The sequence below is a fragment of the Patagioenas fasciata genome, chromosome 8, assembly GCF_037038585.1.
Source record: "Patagioenas fasciata isolate bPatFas1 chromosome 8, bPatFas1.hap1, whole genome shotgun sequence".
Classification (NCBI taxonomy): domain Eukaryota; kingdom Metazoa; phylum Chordata; class Aves; order Columbiformes; family Columbidae; genus Patagioenas; species Patagioenas fasciata.
The window spans coordinates 29,315,542-29,343,164 of NC_092527.1; the positions used below are offsets into that span (position 1 = coordinate 29,315,542).

Genomic DNA, 27,623 nt, shown 5'->3' on the forward strand with positions numbered 1-27,623 from the left:
GTGTGGCTGGGGGGCTGTGGGGACGACAGAGGCTCCCTGCCAGCCCCAAAACCCTGCGCTGAGCAGCAACTGGAGGTTGGGCTTCCCCAGGAAAAGGGTTTTGAAGGTCTCTGTCACCCGCAGGTGACCAGAGCATTGCTGCACTGCAGGATGCAGCAACCGCTGGGGTTTTGCTACCCCTGCCAGCTCTGGAACTATCTCTGCACGTGGCCTTAAAGCTGAAGGACCCCTGGGACCCCAAGGGGCTTCACCACCTGGTTTGCAAGGTTTTGGGGTAGTGGAGCAGTTTCCGGCTGCTGGGAAGGGGCTCAAGGCTGAGTGAGGAACAGCCCGGGTGGAGGTGGCTGCGGGTGCACAAGCCTCAAGGTCCAGGTTGGGCGGCTGAGACGAAGGGCCAGGCGGCAGAGCCGTGTCCCGCGGGTGCAGGGAGGCGGCTGCAGAGGACGTGGGTCGGGACGGAGCAGCCGGCAGCCGCTGCCACCCGGGGAAGCGCCGCCGTCCCCGTCCTCGGCCCCGGCGCGTGGCGGCTGGCGGGGCCGGGGTGGCGCGTGGGTGCGGGGCGCTGCCGGCTGCCGGAGCTGCCATTGTTCGCCTTCAATCAAGATGTTTCAGGCAGAATGAAAAGCACCAACTGGGGAAATCATCATCACAAAAAATCTTGCGCCTGCAAAATAGGTCAAGTAAGACTCAAAAGAGAGAGAGTGTCTGATCTGCATTGCAAGGAAGAATAGCAACAGCTGTGATCTCCAGTATATATGGATGGGCCGGGGGGGGATAAATATATATATCTATGCATATGTATAACCGCTTACAGCTGTTGGGCCGTATGTTCATTAGGGCCAACTGTTTTGGAGGCAGAGGGATCAGCGCTAATCGGGAAAGGGAGTTTATCATTACATTCAGAAGCAAAAGTGTCAGAAGCAACTGCGGCCCCCCTGCCCCGCAGCCCGCACCAGCTGTGCCGCGCTGAATGTGCTCGATTCAGCGTCCCCCACAGGCCCCCACAGGCCCGTAAGAGCTGCAGCTTCTGCCCTGGCTCTGAAAGCGCCCACAAGCCTCAGCCCAGCACCCTGCCCGGCCCCAGACCCAGGGACTGCCCCCAGGTGCAGAGGGGTTGCTGTGCCCCAGTTTCCACATTCCCCCAGACCAGCTCTCCATGACCACGCCACCTCCCTGGCCCCCCACAGTGTGGCCCCCTCAGTTATCCCTGCCCAGTGCTGGCCTCACAGGTGCTGGCTATAAAAATGAACTCAAAATACATATAAATCCTCCTGTCTGACACCAGGGAGGGTGATGGAGCCGGGGCAGGACAGCTGCTCGGACACCCCAAGACGCCGGGCTCTGCTGGTCGCAGGCACCGCAGTGTCCCAGGCCCACGGGTGATGCTGGCAGTGTGGGGGTTCCCGTGCTCCCCGGCAGCCTGCACCTCAGCACCCCCAGCCCTGACAGCTTTCCTGCCAGCCAGAAACACTTTGAAACTCGCAGGATCCGGCTCCCATCAGTAGCACAAAATAAAGGTTGCGAAGCCAAGCAGCAAGGACAACGTCTATTTAAAAATACCTCTCATCCAGATGATTTATTTGCAGGGCGTTCCTGCCAGCTCCTAACACAGCTCAGGCTTGGGGCCTTACCTACCTGACAGCTCCCCTTCCTCGTAGGATTATTTATCTGGGGCTGCGTTTGGCTGCCCGGCTGTGCTGTACACAGCGCTGCGGCTCGGAGCTGCATGGTCACGTTGCAAGCAGAGGAGCTACTTCCAACCTTTGCTCTTCTGAATGGACTATTATTTATTTTTTTTATTTTCTTTTCCCATTAAAAAGGATATAGATACTCATCTTGGTCAGCTGGCTAAATAGGAGATGTGGAGGGGGCACCCCCACCCGTGCTGTTCCCAGTAAGCCTTTCACGGCTTCCCCCAGTGCAGGCGCAGCCCAACTGCGGTTTTACAGGAGTTTTGCTTCCAGCCGGTGCTGGGAAGGGAAATAAGTGAACAGATTGCAATAAAAAAATCCAACAATCCCAAATTCAGCCAACTGAGCCCGAAGCTGCAATTTAGCCAGGAGCCAATCACAAGGCTGCGGTGCGAGCTCGTTTCCACTTAAACAAAACAAAATAAAAGTAAATTACAAAAGCTCCAGCGCAGCACCTGGGTGGGTGCCCGGCCGGGTGGGCAGCAGGGCTGGAGCACAGCAGCCCCTCACCCACACGTGTCCCAGCAGGGCTGGGGGTGCCCATGCAACAGGCAACAGCTGAAATCTTGGGCTCTGCAGCCCCCGATGGCTCCTCTGCTCTGATAAAGGCAGCTGGCCAGGGGGTGCGAGGCTGTAAAGAAGAAGGAAATACTGGTCAAAGAGGAACAAAAATCTCAGTGTTTATTTCTCCTTCAGGCTGTGGATTATTATTATTTTCTTTTTTTCCCCTCCCCGCACCCAATCCACTTGGTTCCTTGTCCTTTCAGGGGCACTAAATTCATCATGTGGATGTAAAGCGGGGCTTGTGCGGGGAAGGGAGCTGTGGTTCGCTCTCGCAGACGCATGCAAGGTCACACGCAGCCTCGCCATAAATTACAGCGTGTCCCACCGTAAACAGCAACAGGAGAGGGGAAACGCAGCAGCTTCAGGGGCAGGGGCCGCAGGGGCCGATACATAACGGCCTGACAAGTCAAACAACTCTCAGGGTGTTCACTTGCCAGAGAAATATTTTTCACATCCAATCCATTAGGCAAACAAGATGAAAAAGTATTTCCTACTTCACTGAAAAAATACCAGGATTCGGTATAAAGCATGCCTACAAAAAAAAAAAAAAAAGGAGAAAAGAAATTAAGTGTGACCATCTATAATGTTATTTTCCAGTGGCTCTGACAGCCTTCCAGGCATCCTGGCTCTGCAGGGAGGGACCTGATGCTTTAAAGAGCTCTAACAGCTTCTTGTTTTTTGGCCCATCCTGGTGTTGCAGGAACAGTAATGAGTCAAATTAGTTGGAAAGAAGCAACCCCAGCATTTGCTTCCCCCTCCAAACCCCCTCCAAACTCCACTTCATGGAACCAAACCCAAACTGTTCGCTGCTTTTCTTTTTCCCTTTTCCTGCCAGGTCAGTGGGAACGTGTTTCATGACACGCTTTTTTCTAACCTATGAAACTATTTCTGAACCAAGAAGATCCTCCCCAGGTTTGCCTTTCTCACTGGCTGGCTTTCCTGATAGTTTTGGACAAGTGAAAATCCAAAGGGAAAAGGCTTCTTCCAGCAGTTTCGACCACTTCTAGTGCTGGCGGCCGTCTCTGCTGGGGGACGAGCGGGGAGCGGTGGAAGAGCAGCCTCGCAGACCGACTGGCGGCTCCGTGGGAAGGCACAGTCCTCGCCTGACCGCTGGAAATATGAGCCTGTCGAAGAAAAAAGGATCACTCCCAAACACGAGTTGTCTTTCTACTAAATTTTAATTTCTTTCTTTTTTTGACAAAGACATCTAAATTATATACTGAGTAACAACATGACCAGATATTGCAAATACCCCTTTTTTGGTGAAATTTGAAAAGGGAACATAAAAGAGCGAGCTTGTGTGGACCCAGCCAGCCCAGGGAATGCAACAGCCACCACCTTTTTACATTTGCAGAAGAGCGAGCCCTGTGGGGCGGGGGGGGAATTTAAGTAGGCTGGTCTCATCCCAGTACACTTAACAATAAAAAAAGTCCGGTGATCAGTTGTATTTTCGTCAGAGAAAAAAGTCATTAATGTGCAAGGAGCAGTACTGGCAGGGGGACAAACAGGAGAAGGCTGCCTGGGGCTTTGGCAAGCACTCCCCGGGGGCGAGGACGGACACTGGCCAGCAGAGCTGCAGCCAGAGGACACGAGTCCCCTTGCCCAGCACTCGAGGTGGCAGCAGGGGCTGGGACCCACATTTCCTCACGTGCCCTTGGAGAATTTAACTTCTCCATCATCTCTCCCCTCCAGAGAGCACAAAGGGCAGGAAAGGCGGCCTTCATCTCTTGCAAAGGTAAAACCAGATTTAACTATGTGAAAGTGAAGCAAGGCAAAGTCCCCGCGGGAGGGGAATTAACCCCTGCGATAAACTTCTCAAGATCTGGGGTGGATCTGTCACTCCAAACCTATAATTCAAGGCTGGGTGTCTTCCCACCAGAGATGTTTTAATTCACCCACACCTCACCGTGCCAGCGGGGTGGCCTTTAATGGGCTGTGTTGTGCAGGAAGTCCGGAGAGAGGAACATCATGGTCCCTTCTGGCTTCAGAAATCTATGAATTGATGCGACGTGTGGCAGAGCTCCACCCGTAGCAATGAGACAGTTTGCTTCCTCGAATCTCATTTAAAGGAGGGCAAAGCAGAGAGCGTCAGAAGGACAAAGCCTTGCGTGTGTAATTACCACAACCCGAACAAGAGCGGAAGGGCTGGCAGAGGGGTAGGGGTTTTGCTGAGCGGTGTTTTCGGCTGGCCCCAGCCTGGTTTACAGGTGGTGTTTAGCCAGGTGCAGAGGGCATAGCGGATGTAAATACATTCAGATAAGGAGCGGCAGGTGAACAGAACCTCAAATTCTTTTACATTTTCACCAGGTCAATGCACAGAGAGATGTTCACAACACAAGGAACATTGACAGTCATCACTGCAGGATATTTTACTTAAGTCATGGTCATTTTAACCTTCCACCTCCATCCTCCCAGGACAGCTTGCTCTGTCACAGTCTTCTTCTCTTACTACCTGTCGCAGGCAAACCAAATTCATCTACTGGATTACGGGTGAAGCTCTGGCTGGTACACATGCACACAACCAATACGTGTAGCCACACGCAGACACAAGGAATGAGCCAGCAAACACTTCTGGATCCTGAGTTCAGTAAGGCAATTCCTCCTTCCAAACTGAAGTGACAGGAGAATTGCTATATATTTATTTTACACACATTTCCAACTTTAACCAATGTGAGCCTAAAAAAATCAAATTACCCTCCTGGATGCTTTTTTTGATCCAGAAAGCTATCTGTGGCACAAGTAGGGTGTCACAAGGTAAGTTTGCCACTGGTAAAAAATGTAGGGAGAAGGGAAGCACCAACTCAGCTCCCTTACAAGTGAGAAGGATCAACACGTGAGCCCCCAAGGGGACTTTGCCCCGTCCTGCCTGGACCAGAGGAGGGGTACCCAATCATTGCAGCCTGCACCCAGCACACAGCGCGGGCAGTTCCAGAGCTCAGGGGTATCTGCCACACAGCTCTGTGGCTCAGCTGGCACAAAACATGCCTGCGAGAAAGGGCTGCAACTCTTTACAGCACTTGCATCATGCAAATGTATTAATCGCGAGGAAAAGATGATGCTGGGATGCATTTCTCCTCCTTGGGCTGACCCAGGAACATGTGTTGGTCAGATTCCCGGGGTTCCTGACAAGCCAATGCAGCTGAGGAGTCACTGAACAAGCTAAGTTTAAATGAACATCTCATCTCATGACTCCTTACTCAAGCCATGGAGCTGTGTCACTTTGTCATTAGAGACTGCTTAACAGCTCGCTTGAGCCGGCTCTTTTCCCCCTCCCAGTTGTCCAGTGTTTAAAGCAAGGCAGTGCTACGCCGGCACACATGTCCTGCCTCAGTGCCAGAGACAGATGCACTCGGAGGGTGCTGACTCACGGACGCAGGCAGATTAAGGTTGGATTGCTGAAGCTGTTGTTGTCCCAGCTGTCCCTCTGCCCCCAGCCACAGCAGAGACAGCTGAGCGACAACCCCTGAACTGCTACTGCACATCTTGATGTACGGGGGGACCCGGAATCAGCCCCACATGATTTTAATCTGCTAGAGCTGTAACACGTAGGCAGCCGGGGGCTGCTTCACATACGGTGCAGATGTTTCTGCCGTGAGGTGGAGACGTCCAGGGGAAGGGAGGAGCGAAGAGCTGGGAGCTCCAGGGGTGTCAGCCGTCTGCCTGGGTCCATGAGTCAACTCGCTGACGCGTGGTAAAGCCACATGCTTTAGTACACGCAGCTTTCCCCGTCCTGCCCGCCGGTCCGTCTCCAAGAGGTGGAAGGGGTAATGCAGTCCCTAGTTATTCTCTGGCCTTTCGCAGGCAGGCAGCAAACAAAGCTGGCAAGCAGGGCAGCGGGATTATTTTACCATCTGTGCATTAGAAGCTGGCCCAGGAGTCACCAAGCTCGCTTCACACAGGACATGGCTGCTTTGGCGTGCTAATGACTCCTGCTCACTGTCAGTTTGGGCTATATTTGAATTGGGGACGAGGAGGTGGAAAACACATTCTCTTTCCTATTTCAGTGATTGCATCCTTTTAGAGGAAAGCCAGATTGGGGCAGAATGAATCCTCATTTTACAGAGTGCTTCCCATCTGCCGTTCATCAGCCTCCTCACCCCCCAACAGGGGAATCCACAGCGGCCCCGGGCTGGGGGGCCCTGGGCAGCCCGCTCGCTGAGGGGCAGCCCCTGGCCCCCCAAGGGCTAGGCAGGGCCTGCCGAGGGACGGGGGGTAGTAGAATGTATTTTACATATTTCAAAAAGGAAACCTGGGACATGGTATCTCATTCTAGAAAGTAATCATGGACTTAATTGCATTTTGCAGCAGAGTTGCCTTAACATCAAGGGAAAATCAACAGGGATTGTTCAACATCAAGACTAATCTCACATACAGAATTTACTGAACGTAGGAACCACGTTTTTTGCTGGCTCAAGGTGAAATGCTGGGCTGAATTCTCCTTCAGCTGCGAGAAAAGCCCTAGGCACGCTCATCTTGCATTATTCCAACTGTAAAGAGCTTCAATTATACACATATAACCCTTCTCTCCCTTCTATGGCAGTGTCGCAATGCAACAGTGCCTCGTTATGATCAAACTCCTCTTTTATGGCTATAGGAATATGTGGAAGTCTTCTACCCTCATTACACAAATGACTTCTTAGCAGCTTTATTTTAAGAAACTACCCACAATCAGTAACATAATCGCATTTTATCTGTCAATGAGGGGAAGCTGTGAATGACACCTGAGTGTGTCCTCAGCAACCGCAAACCTGCACGTATAGGGCAGGTCCTATGCATCTAAGCAACTACAGTAACTCACCACTCCCTCTGCTCCACACTGAATCACAGTCTTGCTTCTGCTTACAAACTTGCTTGCTAATCAGACATTTAATATTATTTATGCATAGGAAGGAAATATATAATTCCTTTATTGGGATAAAAAAATTATACTAAAGAGTAGGTCGAGTTCCCAATCCAGCAGTGGGTTTTAGCCGATGTTGTTCCCTTTTCTTTCTCTCATGTGTTTTTTTTTTTTCTTTTAACAGCTGTAGCTGTGCACAGATGGAAAAACATTTGGTCAGAAAGCAGCAAATTAGTGTTTTCAGGCTAGAATTCTGCTCCCACCGCTCCTCCATTTCCATGCAGCTCAGAATGCTTTATTTCTTCTTAGCACTGACATTTTTGCACACCCAATTCATGCCGTCCTTCAGAGAGAGAAAGGTAATGTTAGTCAAGCGAAGCGAAAAGGAATCCCCCAATCCCACCCAACCGCCCTTCTGCGAGCACTGTGTTCTGCCTCCTCATCTACCCCCCCGCCTTCTTGTGCCCAAAAATGCCGTGGGTAAAAAAACAAGTGTTTCATTGCTTGGTAGATGTTGTCACACAGAGGTTATTAAATCTTTCATCTGACCATAAAAAGTATCATCCTCTCATCATGTCGCTATGTGTAGGTCCTCTGAGGAAGGATCACTTTGCAGTCGAGGTACGTCAGTGGCAGATGAAGGCTCAGTTCCAGGTGCAGCTACAGATGATTTGTGTAACCTCGGGCAAGTCAACTTGTCTTTGAGACCATGGATTTTAGGGGGCTGTTTGTTATACAGTGAGCTCCCTCTTAAGAATACAGCTCTAATTCTCTACTCAGCTGCAAGCCTTGAAACCCAGATCCATGAAAGCCACTGCAACAACCGGATCTGGACCCCGCTCCCGGTTCCTGAGGGGTCCCACAGGAGTTCAGTGAGAACAGATGTGGCCATGTTTTAAGAGGAGGATATAGTCTTCTGAGCATTTCTGTAAAAATATGTGCACGATGCCTCTGACCATCGCCAGCAGGATGGTAACACTTGTGCTGTGAATATCCGAGTCACAAGTTTATTGCTGAGATCCCAGAATGGGATATGATATCGAAGGGCAAAGCAACATTTTATCTGCTCCTGTCACTTATCTGTTGTGAGATGCGCAGAACAGAGCATAAGATGCACATTCTCTTCATATTTGTGTCCCATAGTATCTAATACCTCTACCCTGTCTACAAGATGTCTCTGCCGACAAGGTGGCTCAGGGCAGAAAGAAGGCTGGTAAGGTTTGGGGGATGAGAGGACAATGACACATCTTTGTGCTCAGAAATTGGGAAAATGTCACCTTGGAGTTCTGGAAGGGGGGATTTCACTGTATTATGGTCAATGGTCATTTTTGGATCATTAAAACAATAGTGAGACCCTAAAAAAGACCAGAGCCTTTGGGCCAGTATTGTTGCTAGCCCCCTGGTAGCAGTGTCACCGGCTTCCTATGCCCTTGTCCCCAAACTGCCCTAAGGCTGCCAAGGACCCCAGCTGCCCCAAGGACAGGTGGCCAAAGGCACAGCACAGCAGGCCCTTGGGGTGAGCTGAGACCCACCGCCGTGCCTCCATGTTGCCCCTCAGCATGAAGGTGGCGGCTGTGTCGGAGGGGAGCTAAAGAGTTAAGAGAGAAGAGAGGGAGTCCTCAGGGCTTAATCAGAAGCAGAGAGGTTCTCACTTGAAAATACCAATTCACCTTGATAGCTGCGCTATGTGACACTTCTTATCTGAAGGGGAGCAGCAACTTCTGAGATCAGCCCTTGTTGCTGCGTTAAATAAAGAATAAGTGAGCCCAGCTTGTGCTGGGGTGCACATGAGGCCCTACACTAATAACACTTCTAACTCTAACCTTGGGGAGGGTTGATGTCTCCAGTTTCATTTATTTATCTCCACAGCAGAGATCAGTGTAAAACAAATTGTCTGAAATCCTCAGAGCAAATGGGAAAAGACGAGAGGTAGATTCATTTTAAGGCCCAATAGCTTTGTGTCTTCCCCTTTCAATAACACTGATAACCTAGGTGTAAAACATGTAATGCCTTAAGCAATCAATAGCGTGGTTTAAAGCTTATCACTTTAGAGAGAGAGGGAGCCAGCGATTCCCAGGATGAGGAATGCCAGGGCTTAACAATGGGGCTAGGAGGAGACGTGTCAAGCCTTTGGCTCGATTGTGTGCTTTAGAATCTGCATGATTGCCTGCAAAGAGTAAAAATAAATAAATAACTCAAAAAGCTCCCACAATGATTTCAGCTTCCCCTGCCTCGGAAGCAATAATCACATTTGCACACATCATGGCATACAAGGCAAGCAGAGCTCCTCATTCATTTTGAATGTAGGTTTATTTGCTGAACCAGAACAGCTGAGACAGCTTAAAGTAATAAATATCAGCTGACACCCTCTGCTATTCAGCACAGTAATCCCAGAAACAATACATCACTGCAAAACAACAAACACGCATCCTATCTTCTACCTGATCTGACCACAACCTGAATTCACAGTGATTAAAACTCTGCCTGCCGTTCGGGAGCTCGGGAAGGGGAAAGATGGACCGTTTCAGTGCCAGCGCAGCAAGGGTCATAAAGCAGAGTTTACGATGGGATTTACCACGGCTGGGAGCCTGGCTGCATCAAGCATATAACGAGGGCAAAAGAATGACATAGCAAAATGCAAGAGGAAAGGTGAACTCCAAGTGGGCTTGAAATATGTAAGTAGGTCACTGAACTTTTAAAGCAGGAATAGATTTAAAAATCTCTCTTCTGGTATAAGTTAATTGACAGGAAAAATCACATTTAATTGTAAATATCTCTCTGCCTGACAGGGATAAAGGGAAAACGAACATGCTCAGCTCTATGTGTGTTGTATCAAAGGAGTATGTGTAAGACACCTTCCTCGTTTTCAGCCACATTGCCGCTACATCTGGAGCTTCCGGTGCAGCTTCCTCAGGGGGCGTGTGTTGTGCAGCATCCCCAGACGCTTTGGAGAATAGCAAATGCAATGGAAAACAACAGAAACTAAAAGGTATGTTTGCCATTTTTCTACCTAAGGTTTGAATCAGGATGGAGGGTTGGTAAGATAGAGAAATCCAGGGAAGCGGCTACAAACACAAAGAGCTGCTATGGGGAAGGCACACAAGAAGGAGGAAAACGTGCTTGAAAGAGTCAGGTCCGTAAGGAGTCAACTGTTGTCACTCCTTGTCCCTACACACTCTGTCCCTACATCTGCATGTTTAAAAAATGGCTCTGTGCAGAAAGTACAATCCCTACAGTAACATTTAGATCCTGATAGATGTCCTTGGGCTGCTTTGTTGAGACATAGAGGCATTGGCAGGTACTCTGAGGATGGAGACGGATACAATATTAGTATTCCAGCCTCAAGTCAACCCTGGGAAAACTTAGCCAGGAAAATATTTCAGATCTTTTAGGTTTGCTTCTCTTAGCTTTTTAACAAGCAGCTAGTAAACTCTACCAAAGCAAAAAGAGAGAGAACTCCAGGGAAGAGGATAATGCTTCTTGCAGAGAAATGCTGCCTGGCACAACCCCGCCTTGCTGCAGTCACATCTGCTGTCGTGCCAAGGGAGTTGTTCTACAGTGCCCTTTGGGAAAGGACTGGTAGAGCCTTCCCCAGGAGAAAGAAAAAGTCCTGCTTGAGATTAGCCCACTGCTCACTTATTCTCTGCATTATCAGCTTTGTGGCTACGGGAGTGAAGTAATCTGACTTCAAACACAGCGAACAAGTCCTTTCCACCCCATAAAAAGCCTCCCAATTTCTGCTCCCCTGCAAGCCAGGGATCAGGCAAGGCCACAAACTTGTGACCCCTAATGTGACCTTAAGGACAGCAAAGCTTAATCCTTTCATGTAATCTTCTGTCTGCCATAACAAATTGGGTCAGGCAAGTGCAAAATTCTCCATCTCTAGCATTTTTGGTATGCATTATTTTAACTGTCACTTTCTTCTCCCTCTGAACAGCTAGGACTGTGTGTTCATTATGTGCCATTTCTTTGCACCTCCAGTCATATAGGCTGGCTTTTACAGGCTCCCCCAAGTACATCATCCATTGGTTCTCACACAGATGTGAGCTTTTCTTTTGTCCTCTGAGACCTTGTATCCCTGATGCAGTGCTGCAGACTCCCTCCTTGCCCTGCTTAAAAATCACAAGACTTTGCCCTGTAATCTGAAATGTGGTCACTTTTTCTTGACCAGCACAGGCTCTGCCTGTCCCAAGAGAGCTACAGTCATCAAAATTGGTTTTAAATCACATTTACAAGTAGCCCCAGAACCTTGCTAGGATGTGGAAGATCCCCATCTAGCCTGCCCTGGTTAAGACAAAGCTTAGTTCTGAGGATACAACATTGCTGGGGGTCATGTTCTGAATCTTGCCCCTATGAAAGTGCTGACTGGCAGCATCAGCATTAACTTAGGTCTTGCGCTTCATTCTCAACTGGGTTGAAACAGCCAGGGAGGAGAAGGCGGCTCAGCCCCTCCCACAGTCCTTTGGGCCAGACCAGTGCTGGCATAAATCAGAGAAGTTTAGTGGCTACTCTCAGTTCCACTGGCTTTTAATGGTCTCCAGGGGGCCATTACGCTTGGGAGACTCTGGACACAATATGCTGCAGCATCATTCTGGAGATGATTCCTCAGGGCAGGCTGAGCTCCTGCTGCCTTCATCAGAGACTCTTGCTTCAGACAAAAACAAGCTGCAGAGCACAGACCAGTCCAAAGCCTCAAGTCATGTTTCATTCGCACCCTGGCCCCTAAATAACACCTCCAGCAGAGGAGTCCTGCCTGCTTTCAGCCCAGCCAGCCAAGGTGGAATGTACACAGCTTTACAAGCCAAGGACTACACTTGGAGATCTGGTCACAAAACACAACCGCAAGAGAGACGTTGTGAGGCAACAGTTCCCTTATGTTTCTCTGTTGACATCGGTGATCACCTCCCTCGCTTGCTGTCTCCATGCAAGGGTCTTGGTGTAAGCTGGTGCAAGATGTTGCTCCAGAGACAGAGCCCTGATGGCTGTGGCATGGAGAAAAGGCTTTCCTGCTTTCCCAACTAGGGCTGAAGGATAAAATCTAGATCCAAACAGACATTTTGCCTGAAAAAGCCTTTAAGCGGGAGAGATGCCACTCCTCCCTCAATGGCACCATGAAGTCTGATTAACAAGAGGAGTGCTGCCCATGGTTACAGTCAGCAGGTAATGAAGTCTTCAGCTGGCGTAATGGGGCTACCAGCTGGCTTCCAGAGAACAGTGCATGGGCTTTCCAGTTAACTCAGTCACCTCTCTTCTGAGCCTGACCAGGACATGGCTGGGCCCCTTTTCCAGAGTCCCCAGTGGTTAATTTTAAAAGGAAAGATGACGATATGGATTCCCTCCTTAATTAACAGTTTTATTAAATAACCCATTTCAAATAATAGTTAACTTCTCTAAATTTATATCATTCTATTAACCATAATCTAATCTCATTAACCTTGAAATCCCCAGTCTTAACTACCCAATTCTATACACCATGGTGCTAGCAGCTAAACTAATTAAATGACCTTCAAACTATTTGTCCTTCATGTATGTGCATTATTTATCTCTGCTCATTGCTCTCCCTTCAAGCTGTCACAAAAATCTTCCCCTATGAACTCTGTTCCTGCACATGCTCAGTACTAGATACGTCACCACTCCCCCTTGCAAAATCTGTCAGTGATGCCTCCAGTTTTACTCTAGCTAATACATTCCCTCAGCAGTGACGGTCAGCATGCTTGCTCCTTGGCTTTCATTCTGAATACCTGATGCTTCCACGTCTTCATTTATTTTGCTGTCACTCATTGTCATTTCTTAAAGAAGGCCTTAAAGCAATGACCTGAGATTTAACTGCACATAGAGAGCTTCCTTTCTGAGCCACTGGTAGAGGTACTGTGTACCATAATCCTCAAAACTACCTTTCTTAATATCAGTCTTTAAACAAGTTCTTCTTTGATTCCCCTGAATTTTGAGCATGTTGACCTCTCTTTAGAGTCAGGACTGAATATGCTCTTTCTTCCTGGGCTGATCCAGCTGCAACCAAAATCCTTTGGTTTAAAAGCCATCTCCCAAACCATTTTCTCCAATGAGTTTCCAAGGGAGAGCTTGGCATTCTTGCTGTTTAATTTGACAGGGCTAGAGTTACGGCAGAGGGGAAATGTAGTGGTTCTTCTTCTACAAGTTGTACAGAGTTTGTTGTGACTTCCCTGACCTTCCTGCAGTAATCATTTATGGAATAAGCTGCAGTATTTAGGGCAATGAGACTGCAGTCAACAAAGCAGGACGTTATCTTGCCTACATCTAAATTAATTTGTCTAGATAAGGATGATGAACAAAATATATAGGCCTGCAAATACTTTTATTTAGCTCTTGTCTTCTGTTTTCTGGAACTGAATGCAGCAGCAGATTTCATTTCTCCTGCAGGGAGTACTGGACTGCATATTTTACTCTACTGAATGTACAGGGATGCACCGTACTTCAAGGAGAAGGCACAGTAAGGAGGAGTTATCAAAAAAGAAGTGCACAGGTCACTCCAGCAAGCCCACAGATCAGAGCGAGAAGGAGGCATTTGTCAAAGCTCACGAACAGAAAGTGCCACTTTCTATCACTTAGTTCTTCCACATGGAACATGCGTCCCTGAATTTCATCTGTCACTTTACTGTCCCTTTGCAGCTGGAGAACTAACTTGGACTTCCATAAACTAGAGGAGGGCCTGGAGGAGGGGAGAAGGTGGCCTATGCTGGCCAGCAACCCTGTGAACTACAGCCTTGCTTTCTTGATCATATTTCTTTAGACTGGAATACACCCTGACACTGTGCAATGCATTTCCTTCTATCACCACCAATTGAAGCTAAAGATTAGAGTTGAAGTCTTTCACAAGATTGGCTGCAACATAGTTGAATTTGTATCTCAGCTAACTAAATAAAGGCCCTTTGGAGGACATCATCTACTACGTTTGGGTCTAAACTTCAGGTTAAGAATTTTAAATCAGAAGAACTGCTGTACTGGCTCAGACCAACGGTCTATCCAAGCCAGCATCCCCTTTCTGGATACCAAGGGAAGGAGCATGCAGGAACGGGATCCCTCTTGCTCTGTTCTTTCCTCCCTGTCCATGGCCCAGGGTGTTCCACACAGAAGAGCTGCCTCCAGATCTCAGGTTAATTGCCTGTGGATTTCTTCTTCAGAAATTCACTTTGTATTTTTCTGAATCAACTGATACCTTTGGTCTCCACATCCTGTGCCAATGAGATCTGCAATTTAATTGTGTAACTCATCACAACGAAGCACTTATTTCTTTTAAGCTGTTGTCTGACTATTGCATTAGGAATGCCCTTCCTCTAGCAACGTGAAAAATAACATATAATCTAGCTGACATTTTTATACCTTATTTTATAAATCCTGAAGATTTTCCCACTCTCTGTTCTCTCTCTTCCAAGCTGCAAGTCCTAATCTGTTTATTATCTCTGTGTATAGATGCCACTCTGTGCTACTAATCATTCTCAATAGAGAATTCTAAAGTATCTCCTAATTCTGAGCAGATATGTGGACAAGATTTTTTTGTGAGGATAGTTAAGTGCTAGAAGAGGTTACGTAGAGAGGCTGTGGAATCTCCATGCCTGGATATATTTATAACTTGACTGGACAAGGCCCTCAGCAACCTCCTTCAGACTCACAGTTATTCCTGCTATAAACATGAGGTTGGTCTAAACACTTTCTGAAGACCCTTCAACTGCATTTTTTTGTTGGAATCTATGATTCTACTACTACTAAAATATTTTTAGACAGGGCAAAGGCAGAAATTAATGTCATCTTCAAGGTATGGACCAAACATGTCTTTATCCTGCTATAAAAGAAATGTTTTCTGGGATGTTTCATGTTGGCTCTCTGATAATTCTCTAGCATTTGATTTTGCTCTCTGGTCTTTGAGCACTAAGCTGTTCCCAATGATCTGCTTCTGAGCAATGGCAGCTAATTTCGACTCCATCATTGTGTGTGTATAGTTAGGGTTGTTGTTCCTCATGTGCATTATTTTGCACTTGTCAACACTGAATTTCATTTGCCACTTTACTGCCCACTCAGTGTTGCAGGCTGCTTCTGCAACTCTTCATACTCAGCCTGAGATCTGCCTGTCCTGAACAGCTCTGTAGCATTTGCAAATAAGGTTTTACTGAATCTGCAATGAAGATAGATGTCTTCACCATTCTGTTTCTTTAAATATCAGCGAAGGGAGTACTCCTGACTGCTTGGATTGTAAGCACTGCAAATATTTCATTCATTCATTCAGGAAAGCCTAAGAGTGACCTACACAAGCCAAGGTCCCATTTACATCACAAAGAGCTTCTGTACTGCAGGAACTGGCTACAGTGCAGGAGCCCAAAACATAGCTTTTACAGTTCAGCACAGGAACACCGCTCAGCCCCTTCAGTGGGTTTTTGGTGCCCCACATGCTGCCATTAGGAGCAGTCTTTGCCCCACGTGCAACTCTAGCGTTTCCTTGGATCAGAAAAATCAAACAGTTTCTATCTGGCACCTGGATTGAGCAAAACGCCAAACGACATTAGTAGTGAAGGTAAATCAGATTTCTAAAGTGCATACTTGCAACAGTGAAAGGGGTTAATAGTAAAAGACGATTTGGTTTGTGAAAATGATTAACTTGACAGCAGTCTCTTTAGAATAAATCAATATCTTCGTTTGACCCAGCCAAGGGGTCCTGGATGGGGAGGTGATCGCTCTCCCCTTTCCTGGGGATGGAGCAATCCCAAGGGCCCACAGCTCCCCCTCCCCTTTGCACAGGTGACAAGACACATGCCCCCCTGTGTGCTGTGCTGCAAGGGTTTGGCCGTGCTGACCCTCCTTTGTGAGGCAGCCGGTCCAGCCCCACCCTGCAGATGAACAGACAACACTCTCACAGATGGCCTGCTGGCACAGCAAGCCTTCCCAGAGCCTCACCTGTACTCCCTCTCCTGAGAGAGCCGAACAAGACTGGATCTGCCAGACTCTGTCCCGGATTGTGTGTAGGTTCAGTCCCTCGGCAATCTCCGAAGCAGGGGCAGCCGTCAGCAAATCCTGCTTGTTAGCAAATATGAGCACGGGCACTCCACTAAGCTTTTCTTCATCCAAAAGCTCAGCCAGCTCCTATATCATTTACAAGGGAGTCGAGGGGGAGTAAGATGGAGAAATGGAAGGGAAGAAAACCTTCAACCACCAGCGGTTGTCTCTAATTAGAAATATATTTAGGGCAAATGCTGGAAGAGTCTGTTCCATTGAAACCTAGATCTTATTATAAGAGAGCAAAAATGTATACAATCATCCCTGCCCAAGGTTCAAAAGCTACTTCTTCCAATTACAGGTTACAAAAATCTTCATCTTGGTCTGAAATTAGCAGTTGCCTTAAAGGCTACAACTCTGTGTTTTACCAGTCCCTGCTCCCAGGAGACCAAAACTGATGAAACAGCAAAAAACATGTAAATTGGCAGTATGAGGAATCTGTCCTAAGTTATTGCCTGACTGGCATTTGTACCTGAGCAGCTGTTGACACCAGCCCCAATACCTTTGCTAATAATGAGTTTCAGGGCTTTGTTCCAGGTTTTATACACTCCAATTTGGGCTGGAGATGACTTTTTTTTTCTCTCCAGAAATCAAAATCTTCCTCCCACAAGAAAGAGCTGATGCTTTTGAAGGCATTGCCTAGCTGAAGACAAGTTAGATCAACTTTACTAGCTGGATTTTGGCTCCATATGCACAGCACACATTGGGTGGCATCTTGAGAAATGGGTTTGTTCATTCAAAACTGGGTGACTCAAAGAGATTCTTTTAATAGCCCAAATTGGAGTCTGCAGTGGATCAGCGATGGCTGAAATAGTTCATGTCTAGTGTTGTGCAATGGCCTCATGCGAAACACGCACACAGTCTTAAGTCACTTCCCTATGTGAACATATGACAAACCCAGCAGAACTTGAACCTGTAGGGACTGCTGGCATTGCAGATAGATGAGTTCATGAGATTTCTGTGGGCTCCTTACTCAGCTGGAAAGGTCTCACGCTCTCAGATACTGTCCTAATAACTTTCATTCACTGGCTAGAAACTTGTGGATTAAATGAGTGCATTTGGGGAGATGCTAAACTGCAGCAGAAATCTGATTCCATCCCCCCAAAAGCAATGTTTGGTTTGGAAACCAGGACGAGAGAATGGAGTTACAGAATTGGCTGAGAATTTTTCAATAAAATAGGTCTTTCATCTGACTCGGCTTATTTATTGAAACCAAAAGTGTTTGCGGAAATCTGAGGGGTCCAGGCTGACGCCACCTGACTTGGGCAACTACTCTAAGCTTCTGCTTCTTCTCACTCTCTTTTGTCCAGTGAATATTTCATTACTGATATAAAATGAAATAGCTTAAGCAGGACAAAGGTTCTCCCCACCCCTAGAACAACCAACAGTTCTGCTGTCAGGGTGTGTCCATGATACGTGAGAGGTGAAAGACCAAGTGTCTCCTTCAAATTAAGCAAGAACAGAGGGCTTTAAACTAAATCTCCTATTTCTGAGGGGTAAGTCTGTTGCTCATTATTTTGGGACACTGTCACTTTCTGAATTTTACAAAATACAGTTCAAAAGTCCTATTTTTGTTCTACCATAGAACATAAAATGTTACAAAACGGAAATCTTATTTTCTGGCCAGTCCTAGTTACAAAGTTCTTAGCTTTTTATTTTTTTTTTTCAGTTACATCCAAAAGACAATCAAGTCAATATGATTTCCATTTCAACTTCATAAATAAGAAAACAGGATTCCTCAGGGTCTTGGCTTGGCAAGGTTTAAAGGACTCAGGGAAGTTTCTGCTTTCAGTATTGGGCTCCTTTTGCTATTATTGTATAACTTTAATGAAAAACGTTCTATTTAAACGGAATTAAGCTACCTATTTTCCTTGTTTCACATCTACCAAAATAATCTGCATTGATGTTGAAAGGCAAGTCTCTCTTGAAATGCAAATTTCCCTCATAAACAACAAAATCATCTTCCTAACTTTTGTGAGCAAGGGGCACTCAGAAGCACTGAGTTACTTCAAAGGAAGCTGGGCATAAGTAACTTACCTGACCTGTTTCTTCAAACCTCTTCCTATCTGCACTGTCAATGACATAGATCTGAAAAAGAAATGAGAGGAAAAGTTACTATTCCCAGGAGACACTCTTCCACAATATCACGTGCTTAAGGGAGCTGAGCCTAATAATAATACTTTTGGGTATAAAAATCCCTGGTATTATTTATAGCAAATGTTGACAAAACTTCATGACGTTCTGAAAGGAGATGAACCACCTTTTTTAAAGCTGGGGGGCTGAACAGCCACGTGGGTAGGATCAGAAAGGAGCTGGGGGCAGTACCAGGGATGTTCTTACCATCTCCACAGCATCTATTATCTGAAGAGAACAGGAGACTGCCTGGTATCTTTTCACAAGACCAGCTTACAAGCTGAAGCTGAGCAGAGGAGAGCAAAACCTGGGGAACCAGACAAGATCTTTCACCCCAGCCACCAGTGTAAGCACTGCACTGGTGTGACTGTGCCATGCTGCCCTCTAGCAGGATGCGTTACCTCCTCAATAAGCCACCAAGGTACATGATGGTACTCAGGGGACAGGTGAATACATTGGGGACATTGAGTTCCTCTCCATCAGGTGGTTGGGGACAAGGGCAAGAGACTCCATCTTCAGCTGCCAGCTTGTCCACTAGGATGATGAAGACAGGCAGCAGCTGGCTCACAAAGACTGACAGCAGAGACCTGCCACCCTTTCAGGGACAGGCACCACATCTCATGGTCCATGAGGAGGTTCAAACCAGACACCTGTTCCCTGGTATTGAGAAGGGTGGATTCCCCAGCCCGCAGGCTCCCTGCCCAGGGAGGGGGTCTCCACCTCTCCAAGCAGCATGCAACATGCAGATATCTGTAAGTGCAAATGAGCCTTCTCAGTGAAGGCAGCTCTAGGTCTGCTCAGGCTAAAACACTCCTCAAAGGCCTCCCTAAATATGTAATTAGTAAGTCCAGCCACTCTCCTTGCCCCCAGCAATGCTATTGCAGTTCAGTGCATGCAGGTATCAAGCTACATTTAAAGAAACAGAGAACCTCAGTGTAACAGTCAGGCAAGAGAAGCCTGGCATCTCTCTTTTGTTGCTTGGTACAGAAAGGTTTTTGAAGGAGAAGGGCACTGGGACAGCAGACAGGGAGACAGGGACAGGACTGGTGACGAACACTGAGCATTTTGCTTCCAGTCTGTGCCATCCCCTATCAGCAGTGATTGAAGCTGCTAGCATGTCATCTGCATGTTCTTTGGTGGCTTCCAGGGAGCAAGTGTCAGCCTGGTTTTCAGGGAATAGATGAGCACAGCACCCCACCATCAAGATAAATAGCATCCTTGCAGGCAGCCTCAGCATCAGACTTCACGCTTCCAGGATAATTTCGACCAAATAGTAGGGGGAGGGAAGATCTCTAGCAGCAATATCTAACTGTAGGCACTCCCTTAATGAGCAGTGCTAGAGTTGTTTGAAATGGGACCAAACACGCAGCAGGAGAATCTGCATGCCAGGCCCGAGGAGGTAATCCAGCAGCCTCACAGGCCTCTCTGCTGATCACTTGGGGTCTCTGGTCCTCCCGGGGCTGCGCTGATGCACACTGACAGCGGCTGGGGGACACGCAGCAGGGCAGGACGCAGCTGCGCAGGGATGCGTCAGCAGGGCACGCACTTGGTGCCACGTGATGGAGAAAGGCCCGTGGGCACGGTGTGACACACAGCCGCTCCCCACTATGTGATCCCAGGCACGTGCACCAATACTGTATCAGCTACGCCCGTGCTCTCTTCCCCTACCAAGCATCCACCCCTGTGCACCCCGTTTGGCGTAGTAAATACCGACCAAAAGAAAGAAAGGAGCTGCAGAGCTGGCAGTTGTGCTCTGGGCTGAAACTGGCCAGTCATCTGTCCTCTTTCGAGATATCGCAGGGGAAGCTTAGCAACACATGAACGCAATAGCTCAGCACTACTTCTCAACTGAATGGCGGCACCTCCCACATTACGGCATTTCTCTAACTGGCAAGGAAGAGAGCTGAGTCCCAACCAGCCAGGCTTTCTTCTGCACAGCTCCATTCTGTGCTAGGGAGCTATTTTGCAAGATGAGAATTGGAGACAACAGTGCTTGGGGCAAAAGCCACAAAAGCACAGCACAGAGAAGGTAAAGTATGCACAGAGTGCCTACTTCCAAACCAGACAGCACTGTGCCAAATAGCTGCAGGTGCCTGTCTGAATATGCAATCAGCCAGATATCCACACCTTATTTGCCTGGGTTAAGCTTCCAAATATCACAGGTGTGTGATGCAAGACCAAACTCTCATTCAAAGGCACCTGCATGGATTTGAATTTGCAATCACTTCCTGCTTTTTAATACCCTTTAGAGGGTCCTTTCTGCTTTGTGCAGCAAAGTTTAGGAAAACACAGAAGCAGTGGGTCCAGGGAACTGTAGCGTATCTCATCTCGACCTTCCTTCTACGGCCAGGACCACACATAAGCCTGTTTCTGGCTGTGGTGCTCAGTAGCACAGCTCACCAGTCTGAACAGCCATTGAGTACACTGTGCTGGAGAAATGGAGCCTGAGAAAAAAATTCCCATAAAGTTGGGTGCCTCCACTGAGAAAGAGGCCAAAACAAAACCTGGAGTAAGTGGGTTGGGCAGAAAGTGCAAGTGTTGGGACTGGATGAAGAAATATAATATGAAGGATACTTAGGCTCAATTTACAGAGGCATAACCGGTACCAGGTTTGTCAGAGGGTAAAATTACTGGGTAAAATGGGGCTGAAGACTGGCAGAAGAGAAAGAAGGAGTGTTATCAGCTCGATCCCACTTTTGGTGTGTATGGACAAGGCAAAGAACTGCACTAACATGTTGACAGCTCCCAGTCTAGGACTGAGTGTCAGCACAGAGTACAGGCTGGGGAGCTCAGGTCCATGTGCGCACCCTCTGAATTCACACTACCACTTTCCCTAAATTGATTCTGCTTCTATCTACCAATTTTCTAAGAAAAAAAGAGTTTTCTCTGTACATTGCTTTATCTGGGGCGGGAGGAGGGCAAGGAAAAGAACTGCTTTAATCTCCTTCAGTCTTCAAATTCACCTTTATTTCTCACCTCCCATGCAGCAGACACGGGGAAGGGGAGAAGCTCACAGGCTGGTGTAGCTCTTTGCCTGCAGAGTTCCAGATGTTGTTTTGTGGTTGCTCAGCCTTGGCAGCCTGAGCAGCTGTCATAGCAGGTACAGATCCCCTAGCTGCTGCTTGGCAGTGCTGACTTTGATCTGCTCACCTACTGCCTCCCCACCACACACAGCTGCAGGGCTTGCATTCAGTGGGTGCAATCACCTCACAGCCATGCCATGTCCCCCTTCTCAATGGCCACAGAGAAGCATACAAAGTTTGTCCTGCTAGTTTCTCAAACCTAGATCTTTCCCCTTGGAAGATCTCACCATTACTCTTTGCAAAAGCAACCAACCGGGTTTATGCTGTGGTGGCTGCCCTCAAACATCAGATTCCAAGTTAACACCACAAAAAGGGGGATCTGTACAAGATATTCCTGAGGAGTTATTAGCCCTATTTAAAGAACTGCTTCACTTGAACAATGCTTTCTAAACCTGCAGGTGCAGCCAAGCACTTCAGGACCCTGACATGAGCCTTGGAGCAGAGTCCTATTCCTGGTTGTGCTGATCCTTCTGTGGAAATGCACTGAAGCTCCCAACACATTGGTGAGTACATGTGTGTGACAGGAGGGAGGAAGGGTGTCTTTCTGAGAGAGCTTCCCACTCTCCCACAGGAGTCCTGCAGACCTTGCTTAGAATAGCCTTTTCCCTGCTCCCACAGGCAGCATTGCTTGGGGTGGGGAGAGGCCTGGAGGCCCCAGCCTGCCTTCATCCTGGCACATGTGGCTGCACGTTAGAGGTGCTCTTTGAAACCAGTCAGGACACCACTTGGAGGGTCGCAGGGTAATGTGCTCTGGTATGGAAACACAAAGGTAAAATAATTGTACTCATCTGTAGCTAATTGTAAGGTAATTGCAGCTAAGATATCAAAAACACTAAAGGACAGTCTTGTGATTAAAGGACCAAAGCAAAAGACAAGGAGTCTCTCTGTGTCCCTCTGCCAGAAGCTTTCCTATCTGATGCCAGACACAGCATTTAATTCTGCTGTGCCTCAGTTTCTCCAAGTAGAAAAAAAAAGGCACCATACTGACTTATATCTACATGAGGCTTAAGACACTAATGCCCATGATAGGCCTTCAGAGTCTCCAGTGAAAGGAGCCATAGATGGATAAACTACAAGTTATTAATGTTCTTTCAACTGAAGGAGACCGAGATGAGAGGAATGCTACTGGTTATAACGAGCACCATCCTGTCAAAGAAAAAACATGCAACTGAATAATTTACCCAAATATCACTGTATTTTTCTTACTGCGCCGAACCAATCTTGCCATTCCACTCTGAATAACTCCTGTTACAATGGCAATGGTGTTGCTGAGGACTGGGACATTACATTACTTGTTCCTGAATTTCTGGCTGAGACTTTGGAAAGCCATTGCATGAACACAGCATTCAACTGCAGCCAATACTCACAAGGATATCAGTATTTTCAAAATAGTTCCTCCAGTACGGCCTGATCTTCCTCTGTCCGCCTATGTCCCATACGTTCAGCTTGAAGCCTTGAGACTGTACACTTTTGATGTTAAAGCCCTGGAAAGAGCAGAAACAAAGCCACATAGAGCACAAACCTGAATGGCTGGATCATGTTCATGGGCAGACACCAACACCTTATATATCCTATGCCTGCAACATGCAGCAAGATGGGCCAGGCAGCCACAAAGATGGATCAGCTGTGGGAGAGGCCCTGGCAGAAGTGAACACAGCAATCAGTTTTGCCAGTGTTCTTGGGTCAAGGGTTGATGCTGTCATGGCTACAGAGACGTATGATGTAGTTAGGGCCCTGCGAGGGATCAGCAGGGTGGGTGCAGGAAGAGGTGGGAGAGCTGCAGATAAGGAGAAAACAAGGGCACTGTGAGAAGCAGGACTGAGCTTGTGAAAGCTGAGAAGACAGCCCCAGCTAACATGAAGCCAGAGGTCTCAGCTCAATTCGACATGACACAGCTAATGCTGGGCTTAAAAGAGCAACAGCTGCATGTCTGAAGGGTCCATTTCATCAATTAGAGCACCAATTGAAAGGGCATTCAAGTAGAAAAACAGGATGTGGCGTGGGCTGGCAACATGCTGCCACACCACCCAGGGGACTGGGGCTTGGAATCAGGGTGTCGAGGCTGTGAGCTTTGGGAGGCAGCTGCAGGGTGGAGGGAAGCATCTCCCATAGCTCTCTAGCAACCTCCTCTGGTCAACACAGGGGACATGCTGTGGTGCGTCTGATGGGAGACATTGCTTGCCCCAACCCCAAGGCTCAAAGAAATGGGACCAGAGGCATCAGAGAGGGAGTGCTGGAATACACAGGACCCTTGGAGCTGGCTGAGTGAAAGATGCAAGGAAACAGGGGCTTGCCTGATGCTGCAGCATCCCCTATACATGGCCCCTGTTTGGAGAGGACAACAGGAACAAAGTCTCATCCATGTAACACTAGCATGACCCAAAAGCCTTCTGCAGAACTCCTTGGCACTCATCCACTTTTGCACTATCTGACAGACCTGGCCTGATGCACTCTGGCTGCTTCAGGGAGCTTCCTCTTACGCAGATAAAACACAAACTTAATGGTGCACCAGGCTCCAGTTTGTCCCCCTTTTACTGAAATACACTGCTGAATCATTAGTGTTTTGTATAACAAGGCAGGTGGGCCCACAAGAACTGCCTTGGGCAGGGAAAGGTCTTCCTCACCTGTGTTGGCGTGATGTGGCTGATGTCCTCAGATGCCAGCTGTTTCAGGAGTGTGGTCTTGCCTGCATTATCCAGTCCCAAGAGGAGGATTCTCACCTCCTGGTCTGGGGTGCTTTTCAATTTACGCAAGATTGACAGTAAACCCTAAATCCGCAAGAGAGATGGTAGCCGTTATTTCCCCCTCTTACTGTTTGTCCCCACCATGCCATGCCCTCCTCCCTTGAAATGGGTTCTGTATGGCAGTGGATCCCATGACACCCTGAACCCCTTCCTGCAGTCCCTATTCCCATTTCCTCTTCTTCTCCCCCTGCTCCGATTTTCCTTCATCTCAGAGAGTATCGATGAGGCCTCAGACTGCACAAATGTCGCTCGGTGGGGTGCACCACTGGCTGCATGGCTCTTGTCACACAGCTGTTTGGCATTCCCTGTGCTAGGAAGACAGTGCCTACACGTATCATGTGTAGGACCTGCAAACCAAGTCCTTGTGAGCTCTTCATTATCTTCATCAGAGGGAAAACCCCATTAATTTAATCACCCTCCTAGTTAACTGCAGGTTACTGTGTACCTGACAGAAGTTCTTTTCATTGTAACTCCCTGATCATCTCAAACCTCGTTTATCTATCTAAAACATGCCGGACCCATGAGGCACGTGCAGTTCTGATTCTCAGGATGTAGCACTTAACTATCTCAGATCATCACACATCCTCGCTAAGAAAAGCACAGTGGATTTCAGTCATTAGCCAGGCTCATCTCTCTGAGCTGACAGTATCACTCAGGATTAGGGAACAGAATATGCAGGTCAGCTCATTTACGACTGTGCACATTACAGCAGCACACCCAAGCTTTTGTCAGTTCCACCGCTCAGAGACCTGCACCTCTCTAGACTGGCTGGAAAAATATTCTGGATCCTGGCAAGAAACCGAGATGCAAATCACCCTGCTGCCACCTACCCCTCGCTGCCCAGCCCAGCACCACAGGAGAGGGGCAGTTTCAACCAAGGGCACAGCAGCTGCCTGGGTGTCCTCGGACATGTTGCCATGCTGCTCTGCACCCCCCTGCTTGGCAGTGATGGCTCCTTGGAGCCTGAGCAGCACACACCACACTGAGACCCAGCCTGGCGATACAGATGCTCTTGCAACTAATTTGCCTCAGCAAATCCAGGGAGGAATACACCTACAGCCCTTTCTGGAGCCCTCAGGACTCCTGCTCAGTCTCTCCCAGACAATTCCCATGTCCTGAAGGGCAATGGCAAGGCGTTTCTCTTCAGCTCACTAAGATCCAGAGCCGGGAACAAAGTTCAAGCATCAGCACAAACCCAGACCTACAGGGGCCTGTCTCTCAAGCTTTTCTGTTCTCCCATTTGCAAAATGGAGACAATGCTTCTTGTGGACCTGCAAGGCTGAATCAGTTAAATGTCATTAAATGCTTTGTTGCTATGAGGAACTACACCCTCTAAATATTCCTGCTGGGAGCCAAGGACTATTTGAGCCATGAAGGTTGCTCCCGGTTCCCTCCAGATCAGGGCAATCGGAAACCTGTCCTCAAGACAAAGAGCCGCAGGACATGGTACAACTGTCACCACTGCAACGTGTCCCCCATCTGCAGCAGAGCCCCCCTGCCGACTCCTGGGGAGCCCAACTCAGCCACTTGGAAATCACCACTTTCAGTCGCTCATCACATCGTTGTGAGATGTGGAATGCTTTGGAAAGGACGCAGTGCTACAGGTCACGATGCCAAAGCTTTCAACAGAGCAGGATAAAAACACACTGAGATTCAAATCCACGTGAGATTCAATCCACCTCTTTAAGCATTTTTGATTTGCAAGTAATTTATCGGTTTTCCATTTAATTACCAGACACAGCTCAAAATACATGCATAATGTGTAAGAAAAGGGAGAAAAGAAGGAACTTAGTAAAACTGGGTTTGAAGGATACTGGTAGAACGTTGCAGGATGCCACTGTTGTTGTGCTTTTAAAAAGCACTGTGGAAAGCTGAGGTTCAGAAATTCAGAGCCTGCACAAGGAACAGCAAAACTGCAGTCTTACAGTCCACTAAGCGGGCTTAGGGTATCACCTATTTCATAAACCGGCTGGTAAAAAAAAAACTGGGAATCTAGGGCTCCTTCACAGATCTGTTAATCAGGAGTGGACTCTGACAGAGGCTGCCAAGCCTGCACAGTGCAGGCACAGTAAATCCCCAAACTGCTTTTAGCTGAAGCGTACAGGCCTGTAACATCACGTGCTAAGCCCTGAGGGAGCAGATGTTCACAGCTGGCTCTTGCCCATGGGCCCGTAGCTAATGAATTTGAAGGGCTGTGTTCAGTGCAGCCAGTCACTGCAAGCCCTCCCAACCCAACAGCTCATCTCCCTGGGTGCAGGGCCCAGCCCACGTTCTGTCCCCATGTTGGTGTGTACTTCCACACGTCTGAGAGAAAAGGAACAGCAACAAAAATATCTCTAATGCTTACTTGTTTACATGCATGTCCTAAGTGCCCTTGACATCATTAAAAAACACAAGTTTAACTGCATGACTAGCAACACACATTTTCTTTTCACCTGCAGTCAAATTTACAGTTGTGTTTGTTGGCTTGTAAATCTATGGATTTCAGCTTGGTGTGGACAGACCCCACAGGGGAAGGAACTCTAAAATTCACACATTTTCCCTCCTTTCCAACAAACCACTGAATTTCCCATTCTTATGGGCCTGACCCAAAGCCAACACACACCAGCCAAAGTGCTACTGCTGCCTTCAGAGAGCTCGGAATCAGGCCCTATTATTTTAGTTTATTGCTCACAGTTAAAAAAAGAAGCTGTTGAAATGCTAATCCTATTCACAGCACCACTTGCTAAGAGCAGAGCAGCATATCCCAGAGCAGATCAGGATTAGGAGCCTTTATATTTCAGAATTCAACTCCAAAATACTGAGCGCAAAGAAATGTATTACAAAGTATTGCTTATCTACCACGGAGCAATTCTCAGGGGTCGGGAAGAGAAACAGTTGTAAATGTTAATAGAGCTTCTCCCATTGTAGACAGATGCTATTTCTGGGCTAGTATGACAGCCTATGAGAAAACGATCAGCATCGTTCCATATTCTACTCAAGTGACACTGCTGCATGGCTGATCACAGGATTATCTGGGGTAGCCAATAGAAGAGAGGATATATATAGAAATAAAAGTATTCTCTAAGGTATAAAGTAAGCTGATTTAAAAGGCTGGAAGACAAGCAAGCCAACACAGAAAAGTGGACTTTATTTCAGTAGCTGCTGGCATAGGTTACACAGTCTATATACACAACTTAAGAGCCAAATAATAGTACTGGCTACTGTGATTGTTATTACTTTGTGAATATTATTTAAAACTTGCACCCAGCATCCTCCCTCTAGTTACTGAAGATTTAAGACTAAAAAGAGCTATCCACAGACAGGTTTCTAACATTTTTATTTTTTTCAACTGGTCTTATGAGCACACTGGGTAGGAAGACAGAAAGCATTTCCTGACAGCTTAGTAGACTGGAAAAAATAACCCAGTCGAGTTCCTTGCTGCATGTCACTGCTATGTTGGACAAGCAACCCTTACTGCACACACACTGATGGACAAGCATCTCTCTGCTCACAAACACAATGCTGAAACCACCTTGGGCTGATCAGAGTCAGAAAGCAACCC

The 27,623-nt window shown here is 47.6% G+C and overlaps 1 protein-coding gene across 1 annotated transcript in view; it reads right to left on the minus strand.

The window, feature by feature from the left end:
• Positions 1 to 3,414: 3,414 nt before the first annotated feature.
• ARL3 (ARF like GTPase 3) overlaps positions 3,415 to 27,623 on the minus strand; it is a 30,448-nt gene continuing 6,239 nt past the window's right edge. The window contains exons 2-6 of the mRNA XM_065843028.2: positions 23,960 to 24,103; positions 22,703 to 22,819; positions 18,157 to 18,207; positions 16,021 to 16,206; positions 3,415 to 7,438 (exon numbers count right to left, since the gene is read on the minus strand). Of these exons, the coding sequence (XP_065699100.1) occupies positions 7,391 to 7,438; positions 16,021 to 16,206; positions 18,157 to 18,207; positions 22,703 to 22,819; positions 23,960 to 24,103 (546 nt within the window). The 3' untranslated portion in view covers positions 3,415 to 7,390. The remainder of the gene's footprint in view (positions 7,439 to 16,020; positions 16,207 to 18,156; positions 18,208 to 22,702; positions 22,820 to 23,959; positions 24,104 to 27,623) is intronic.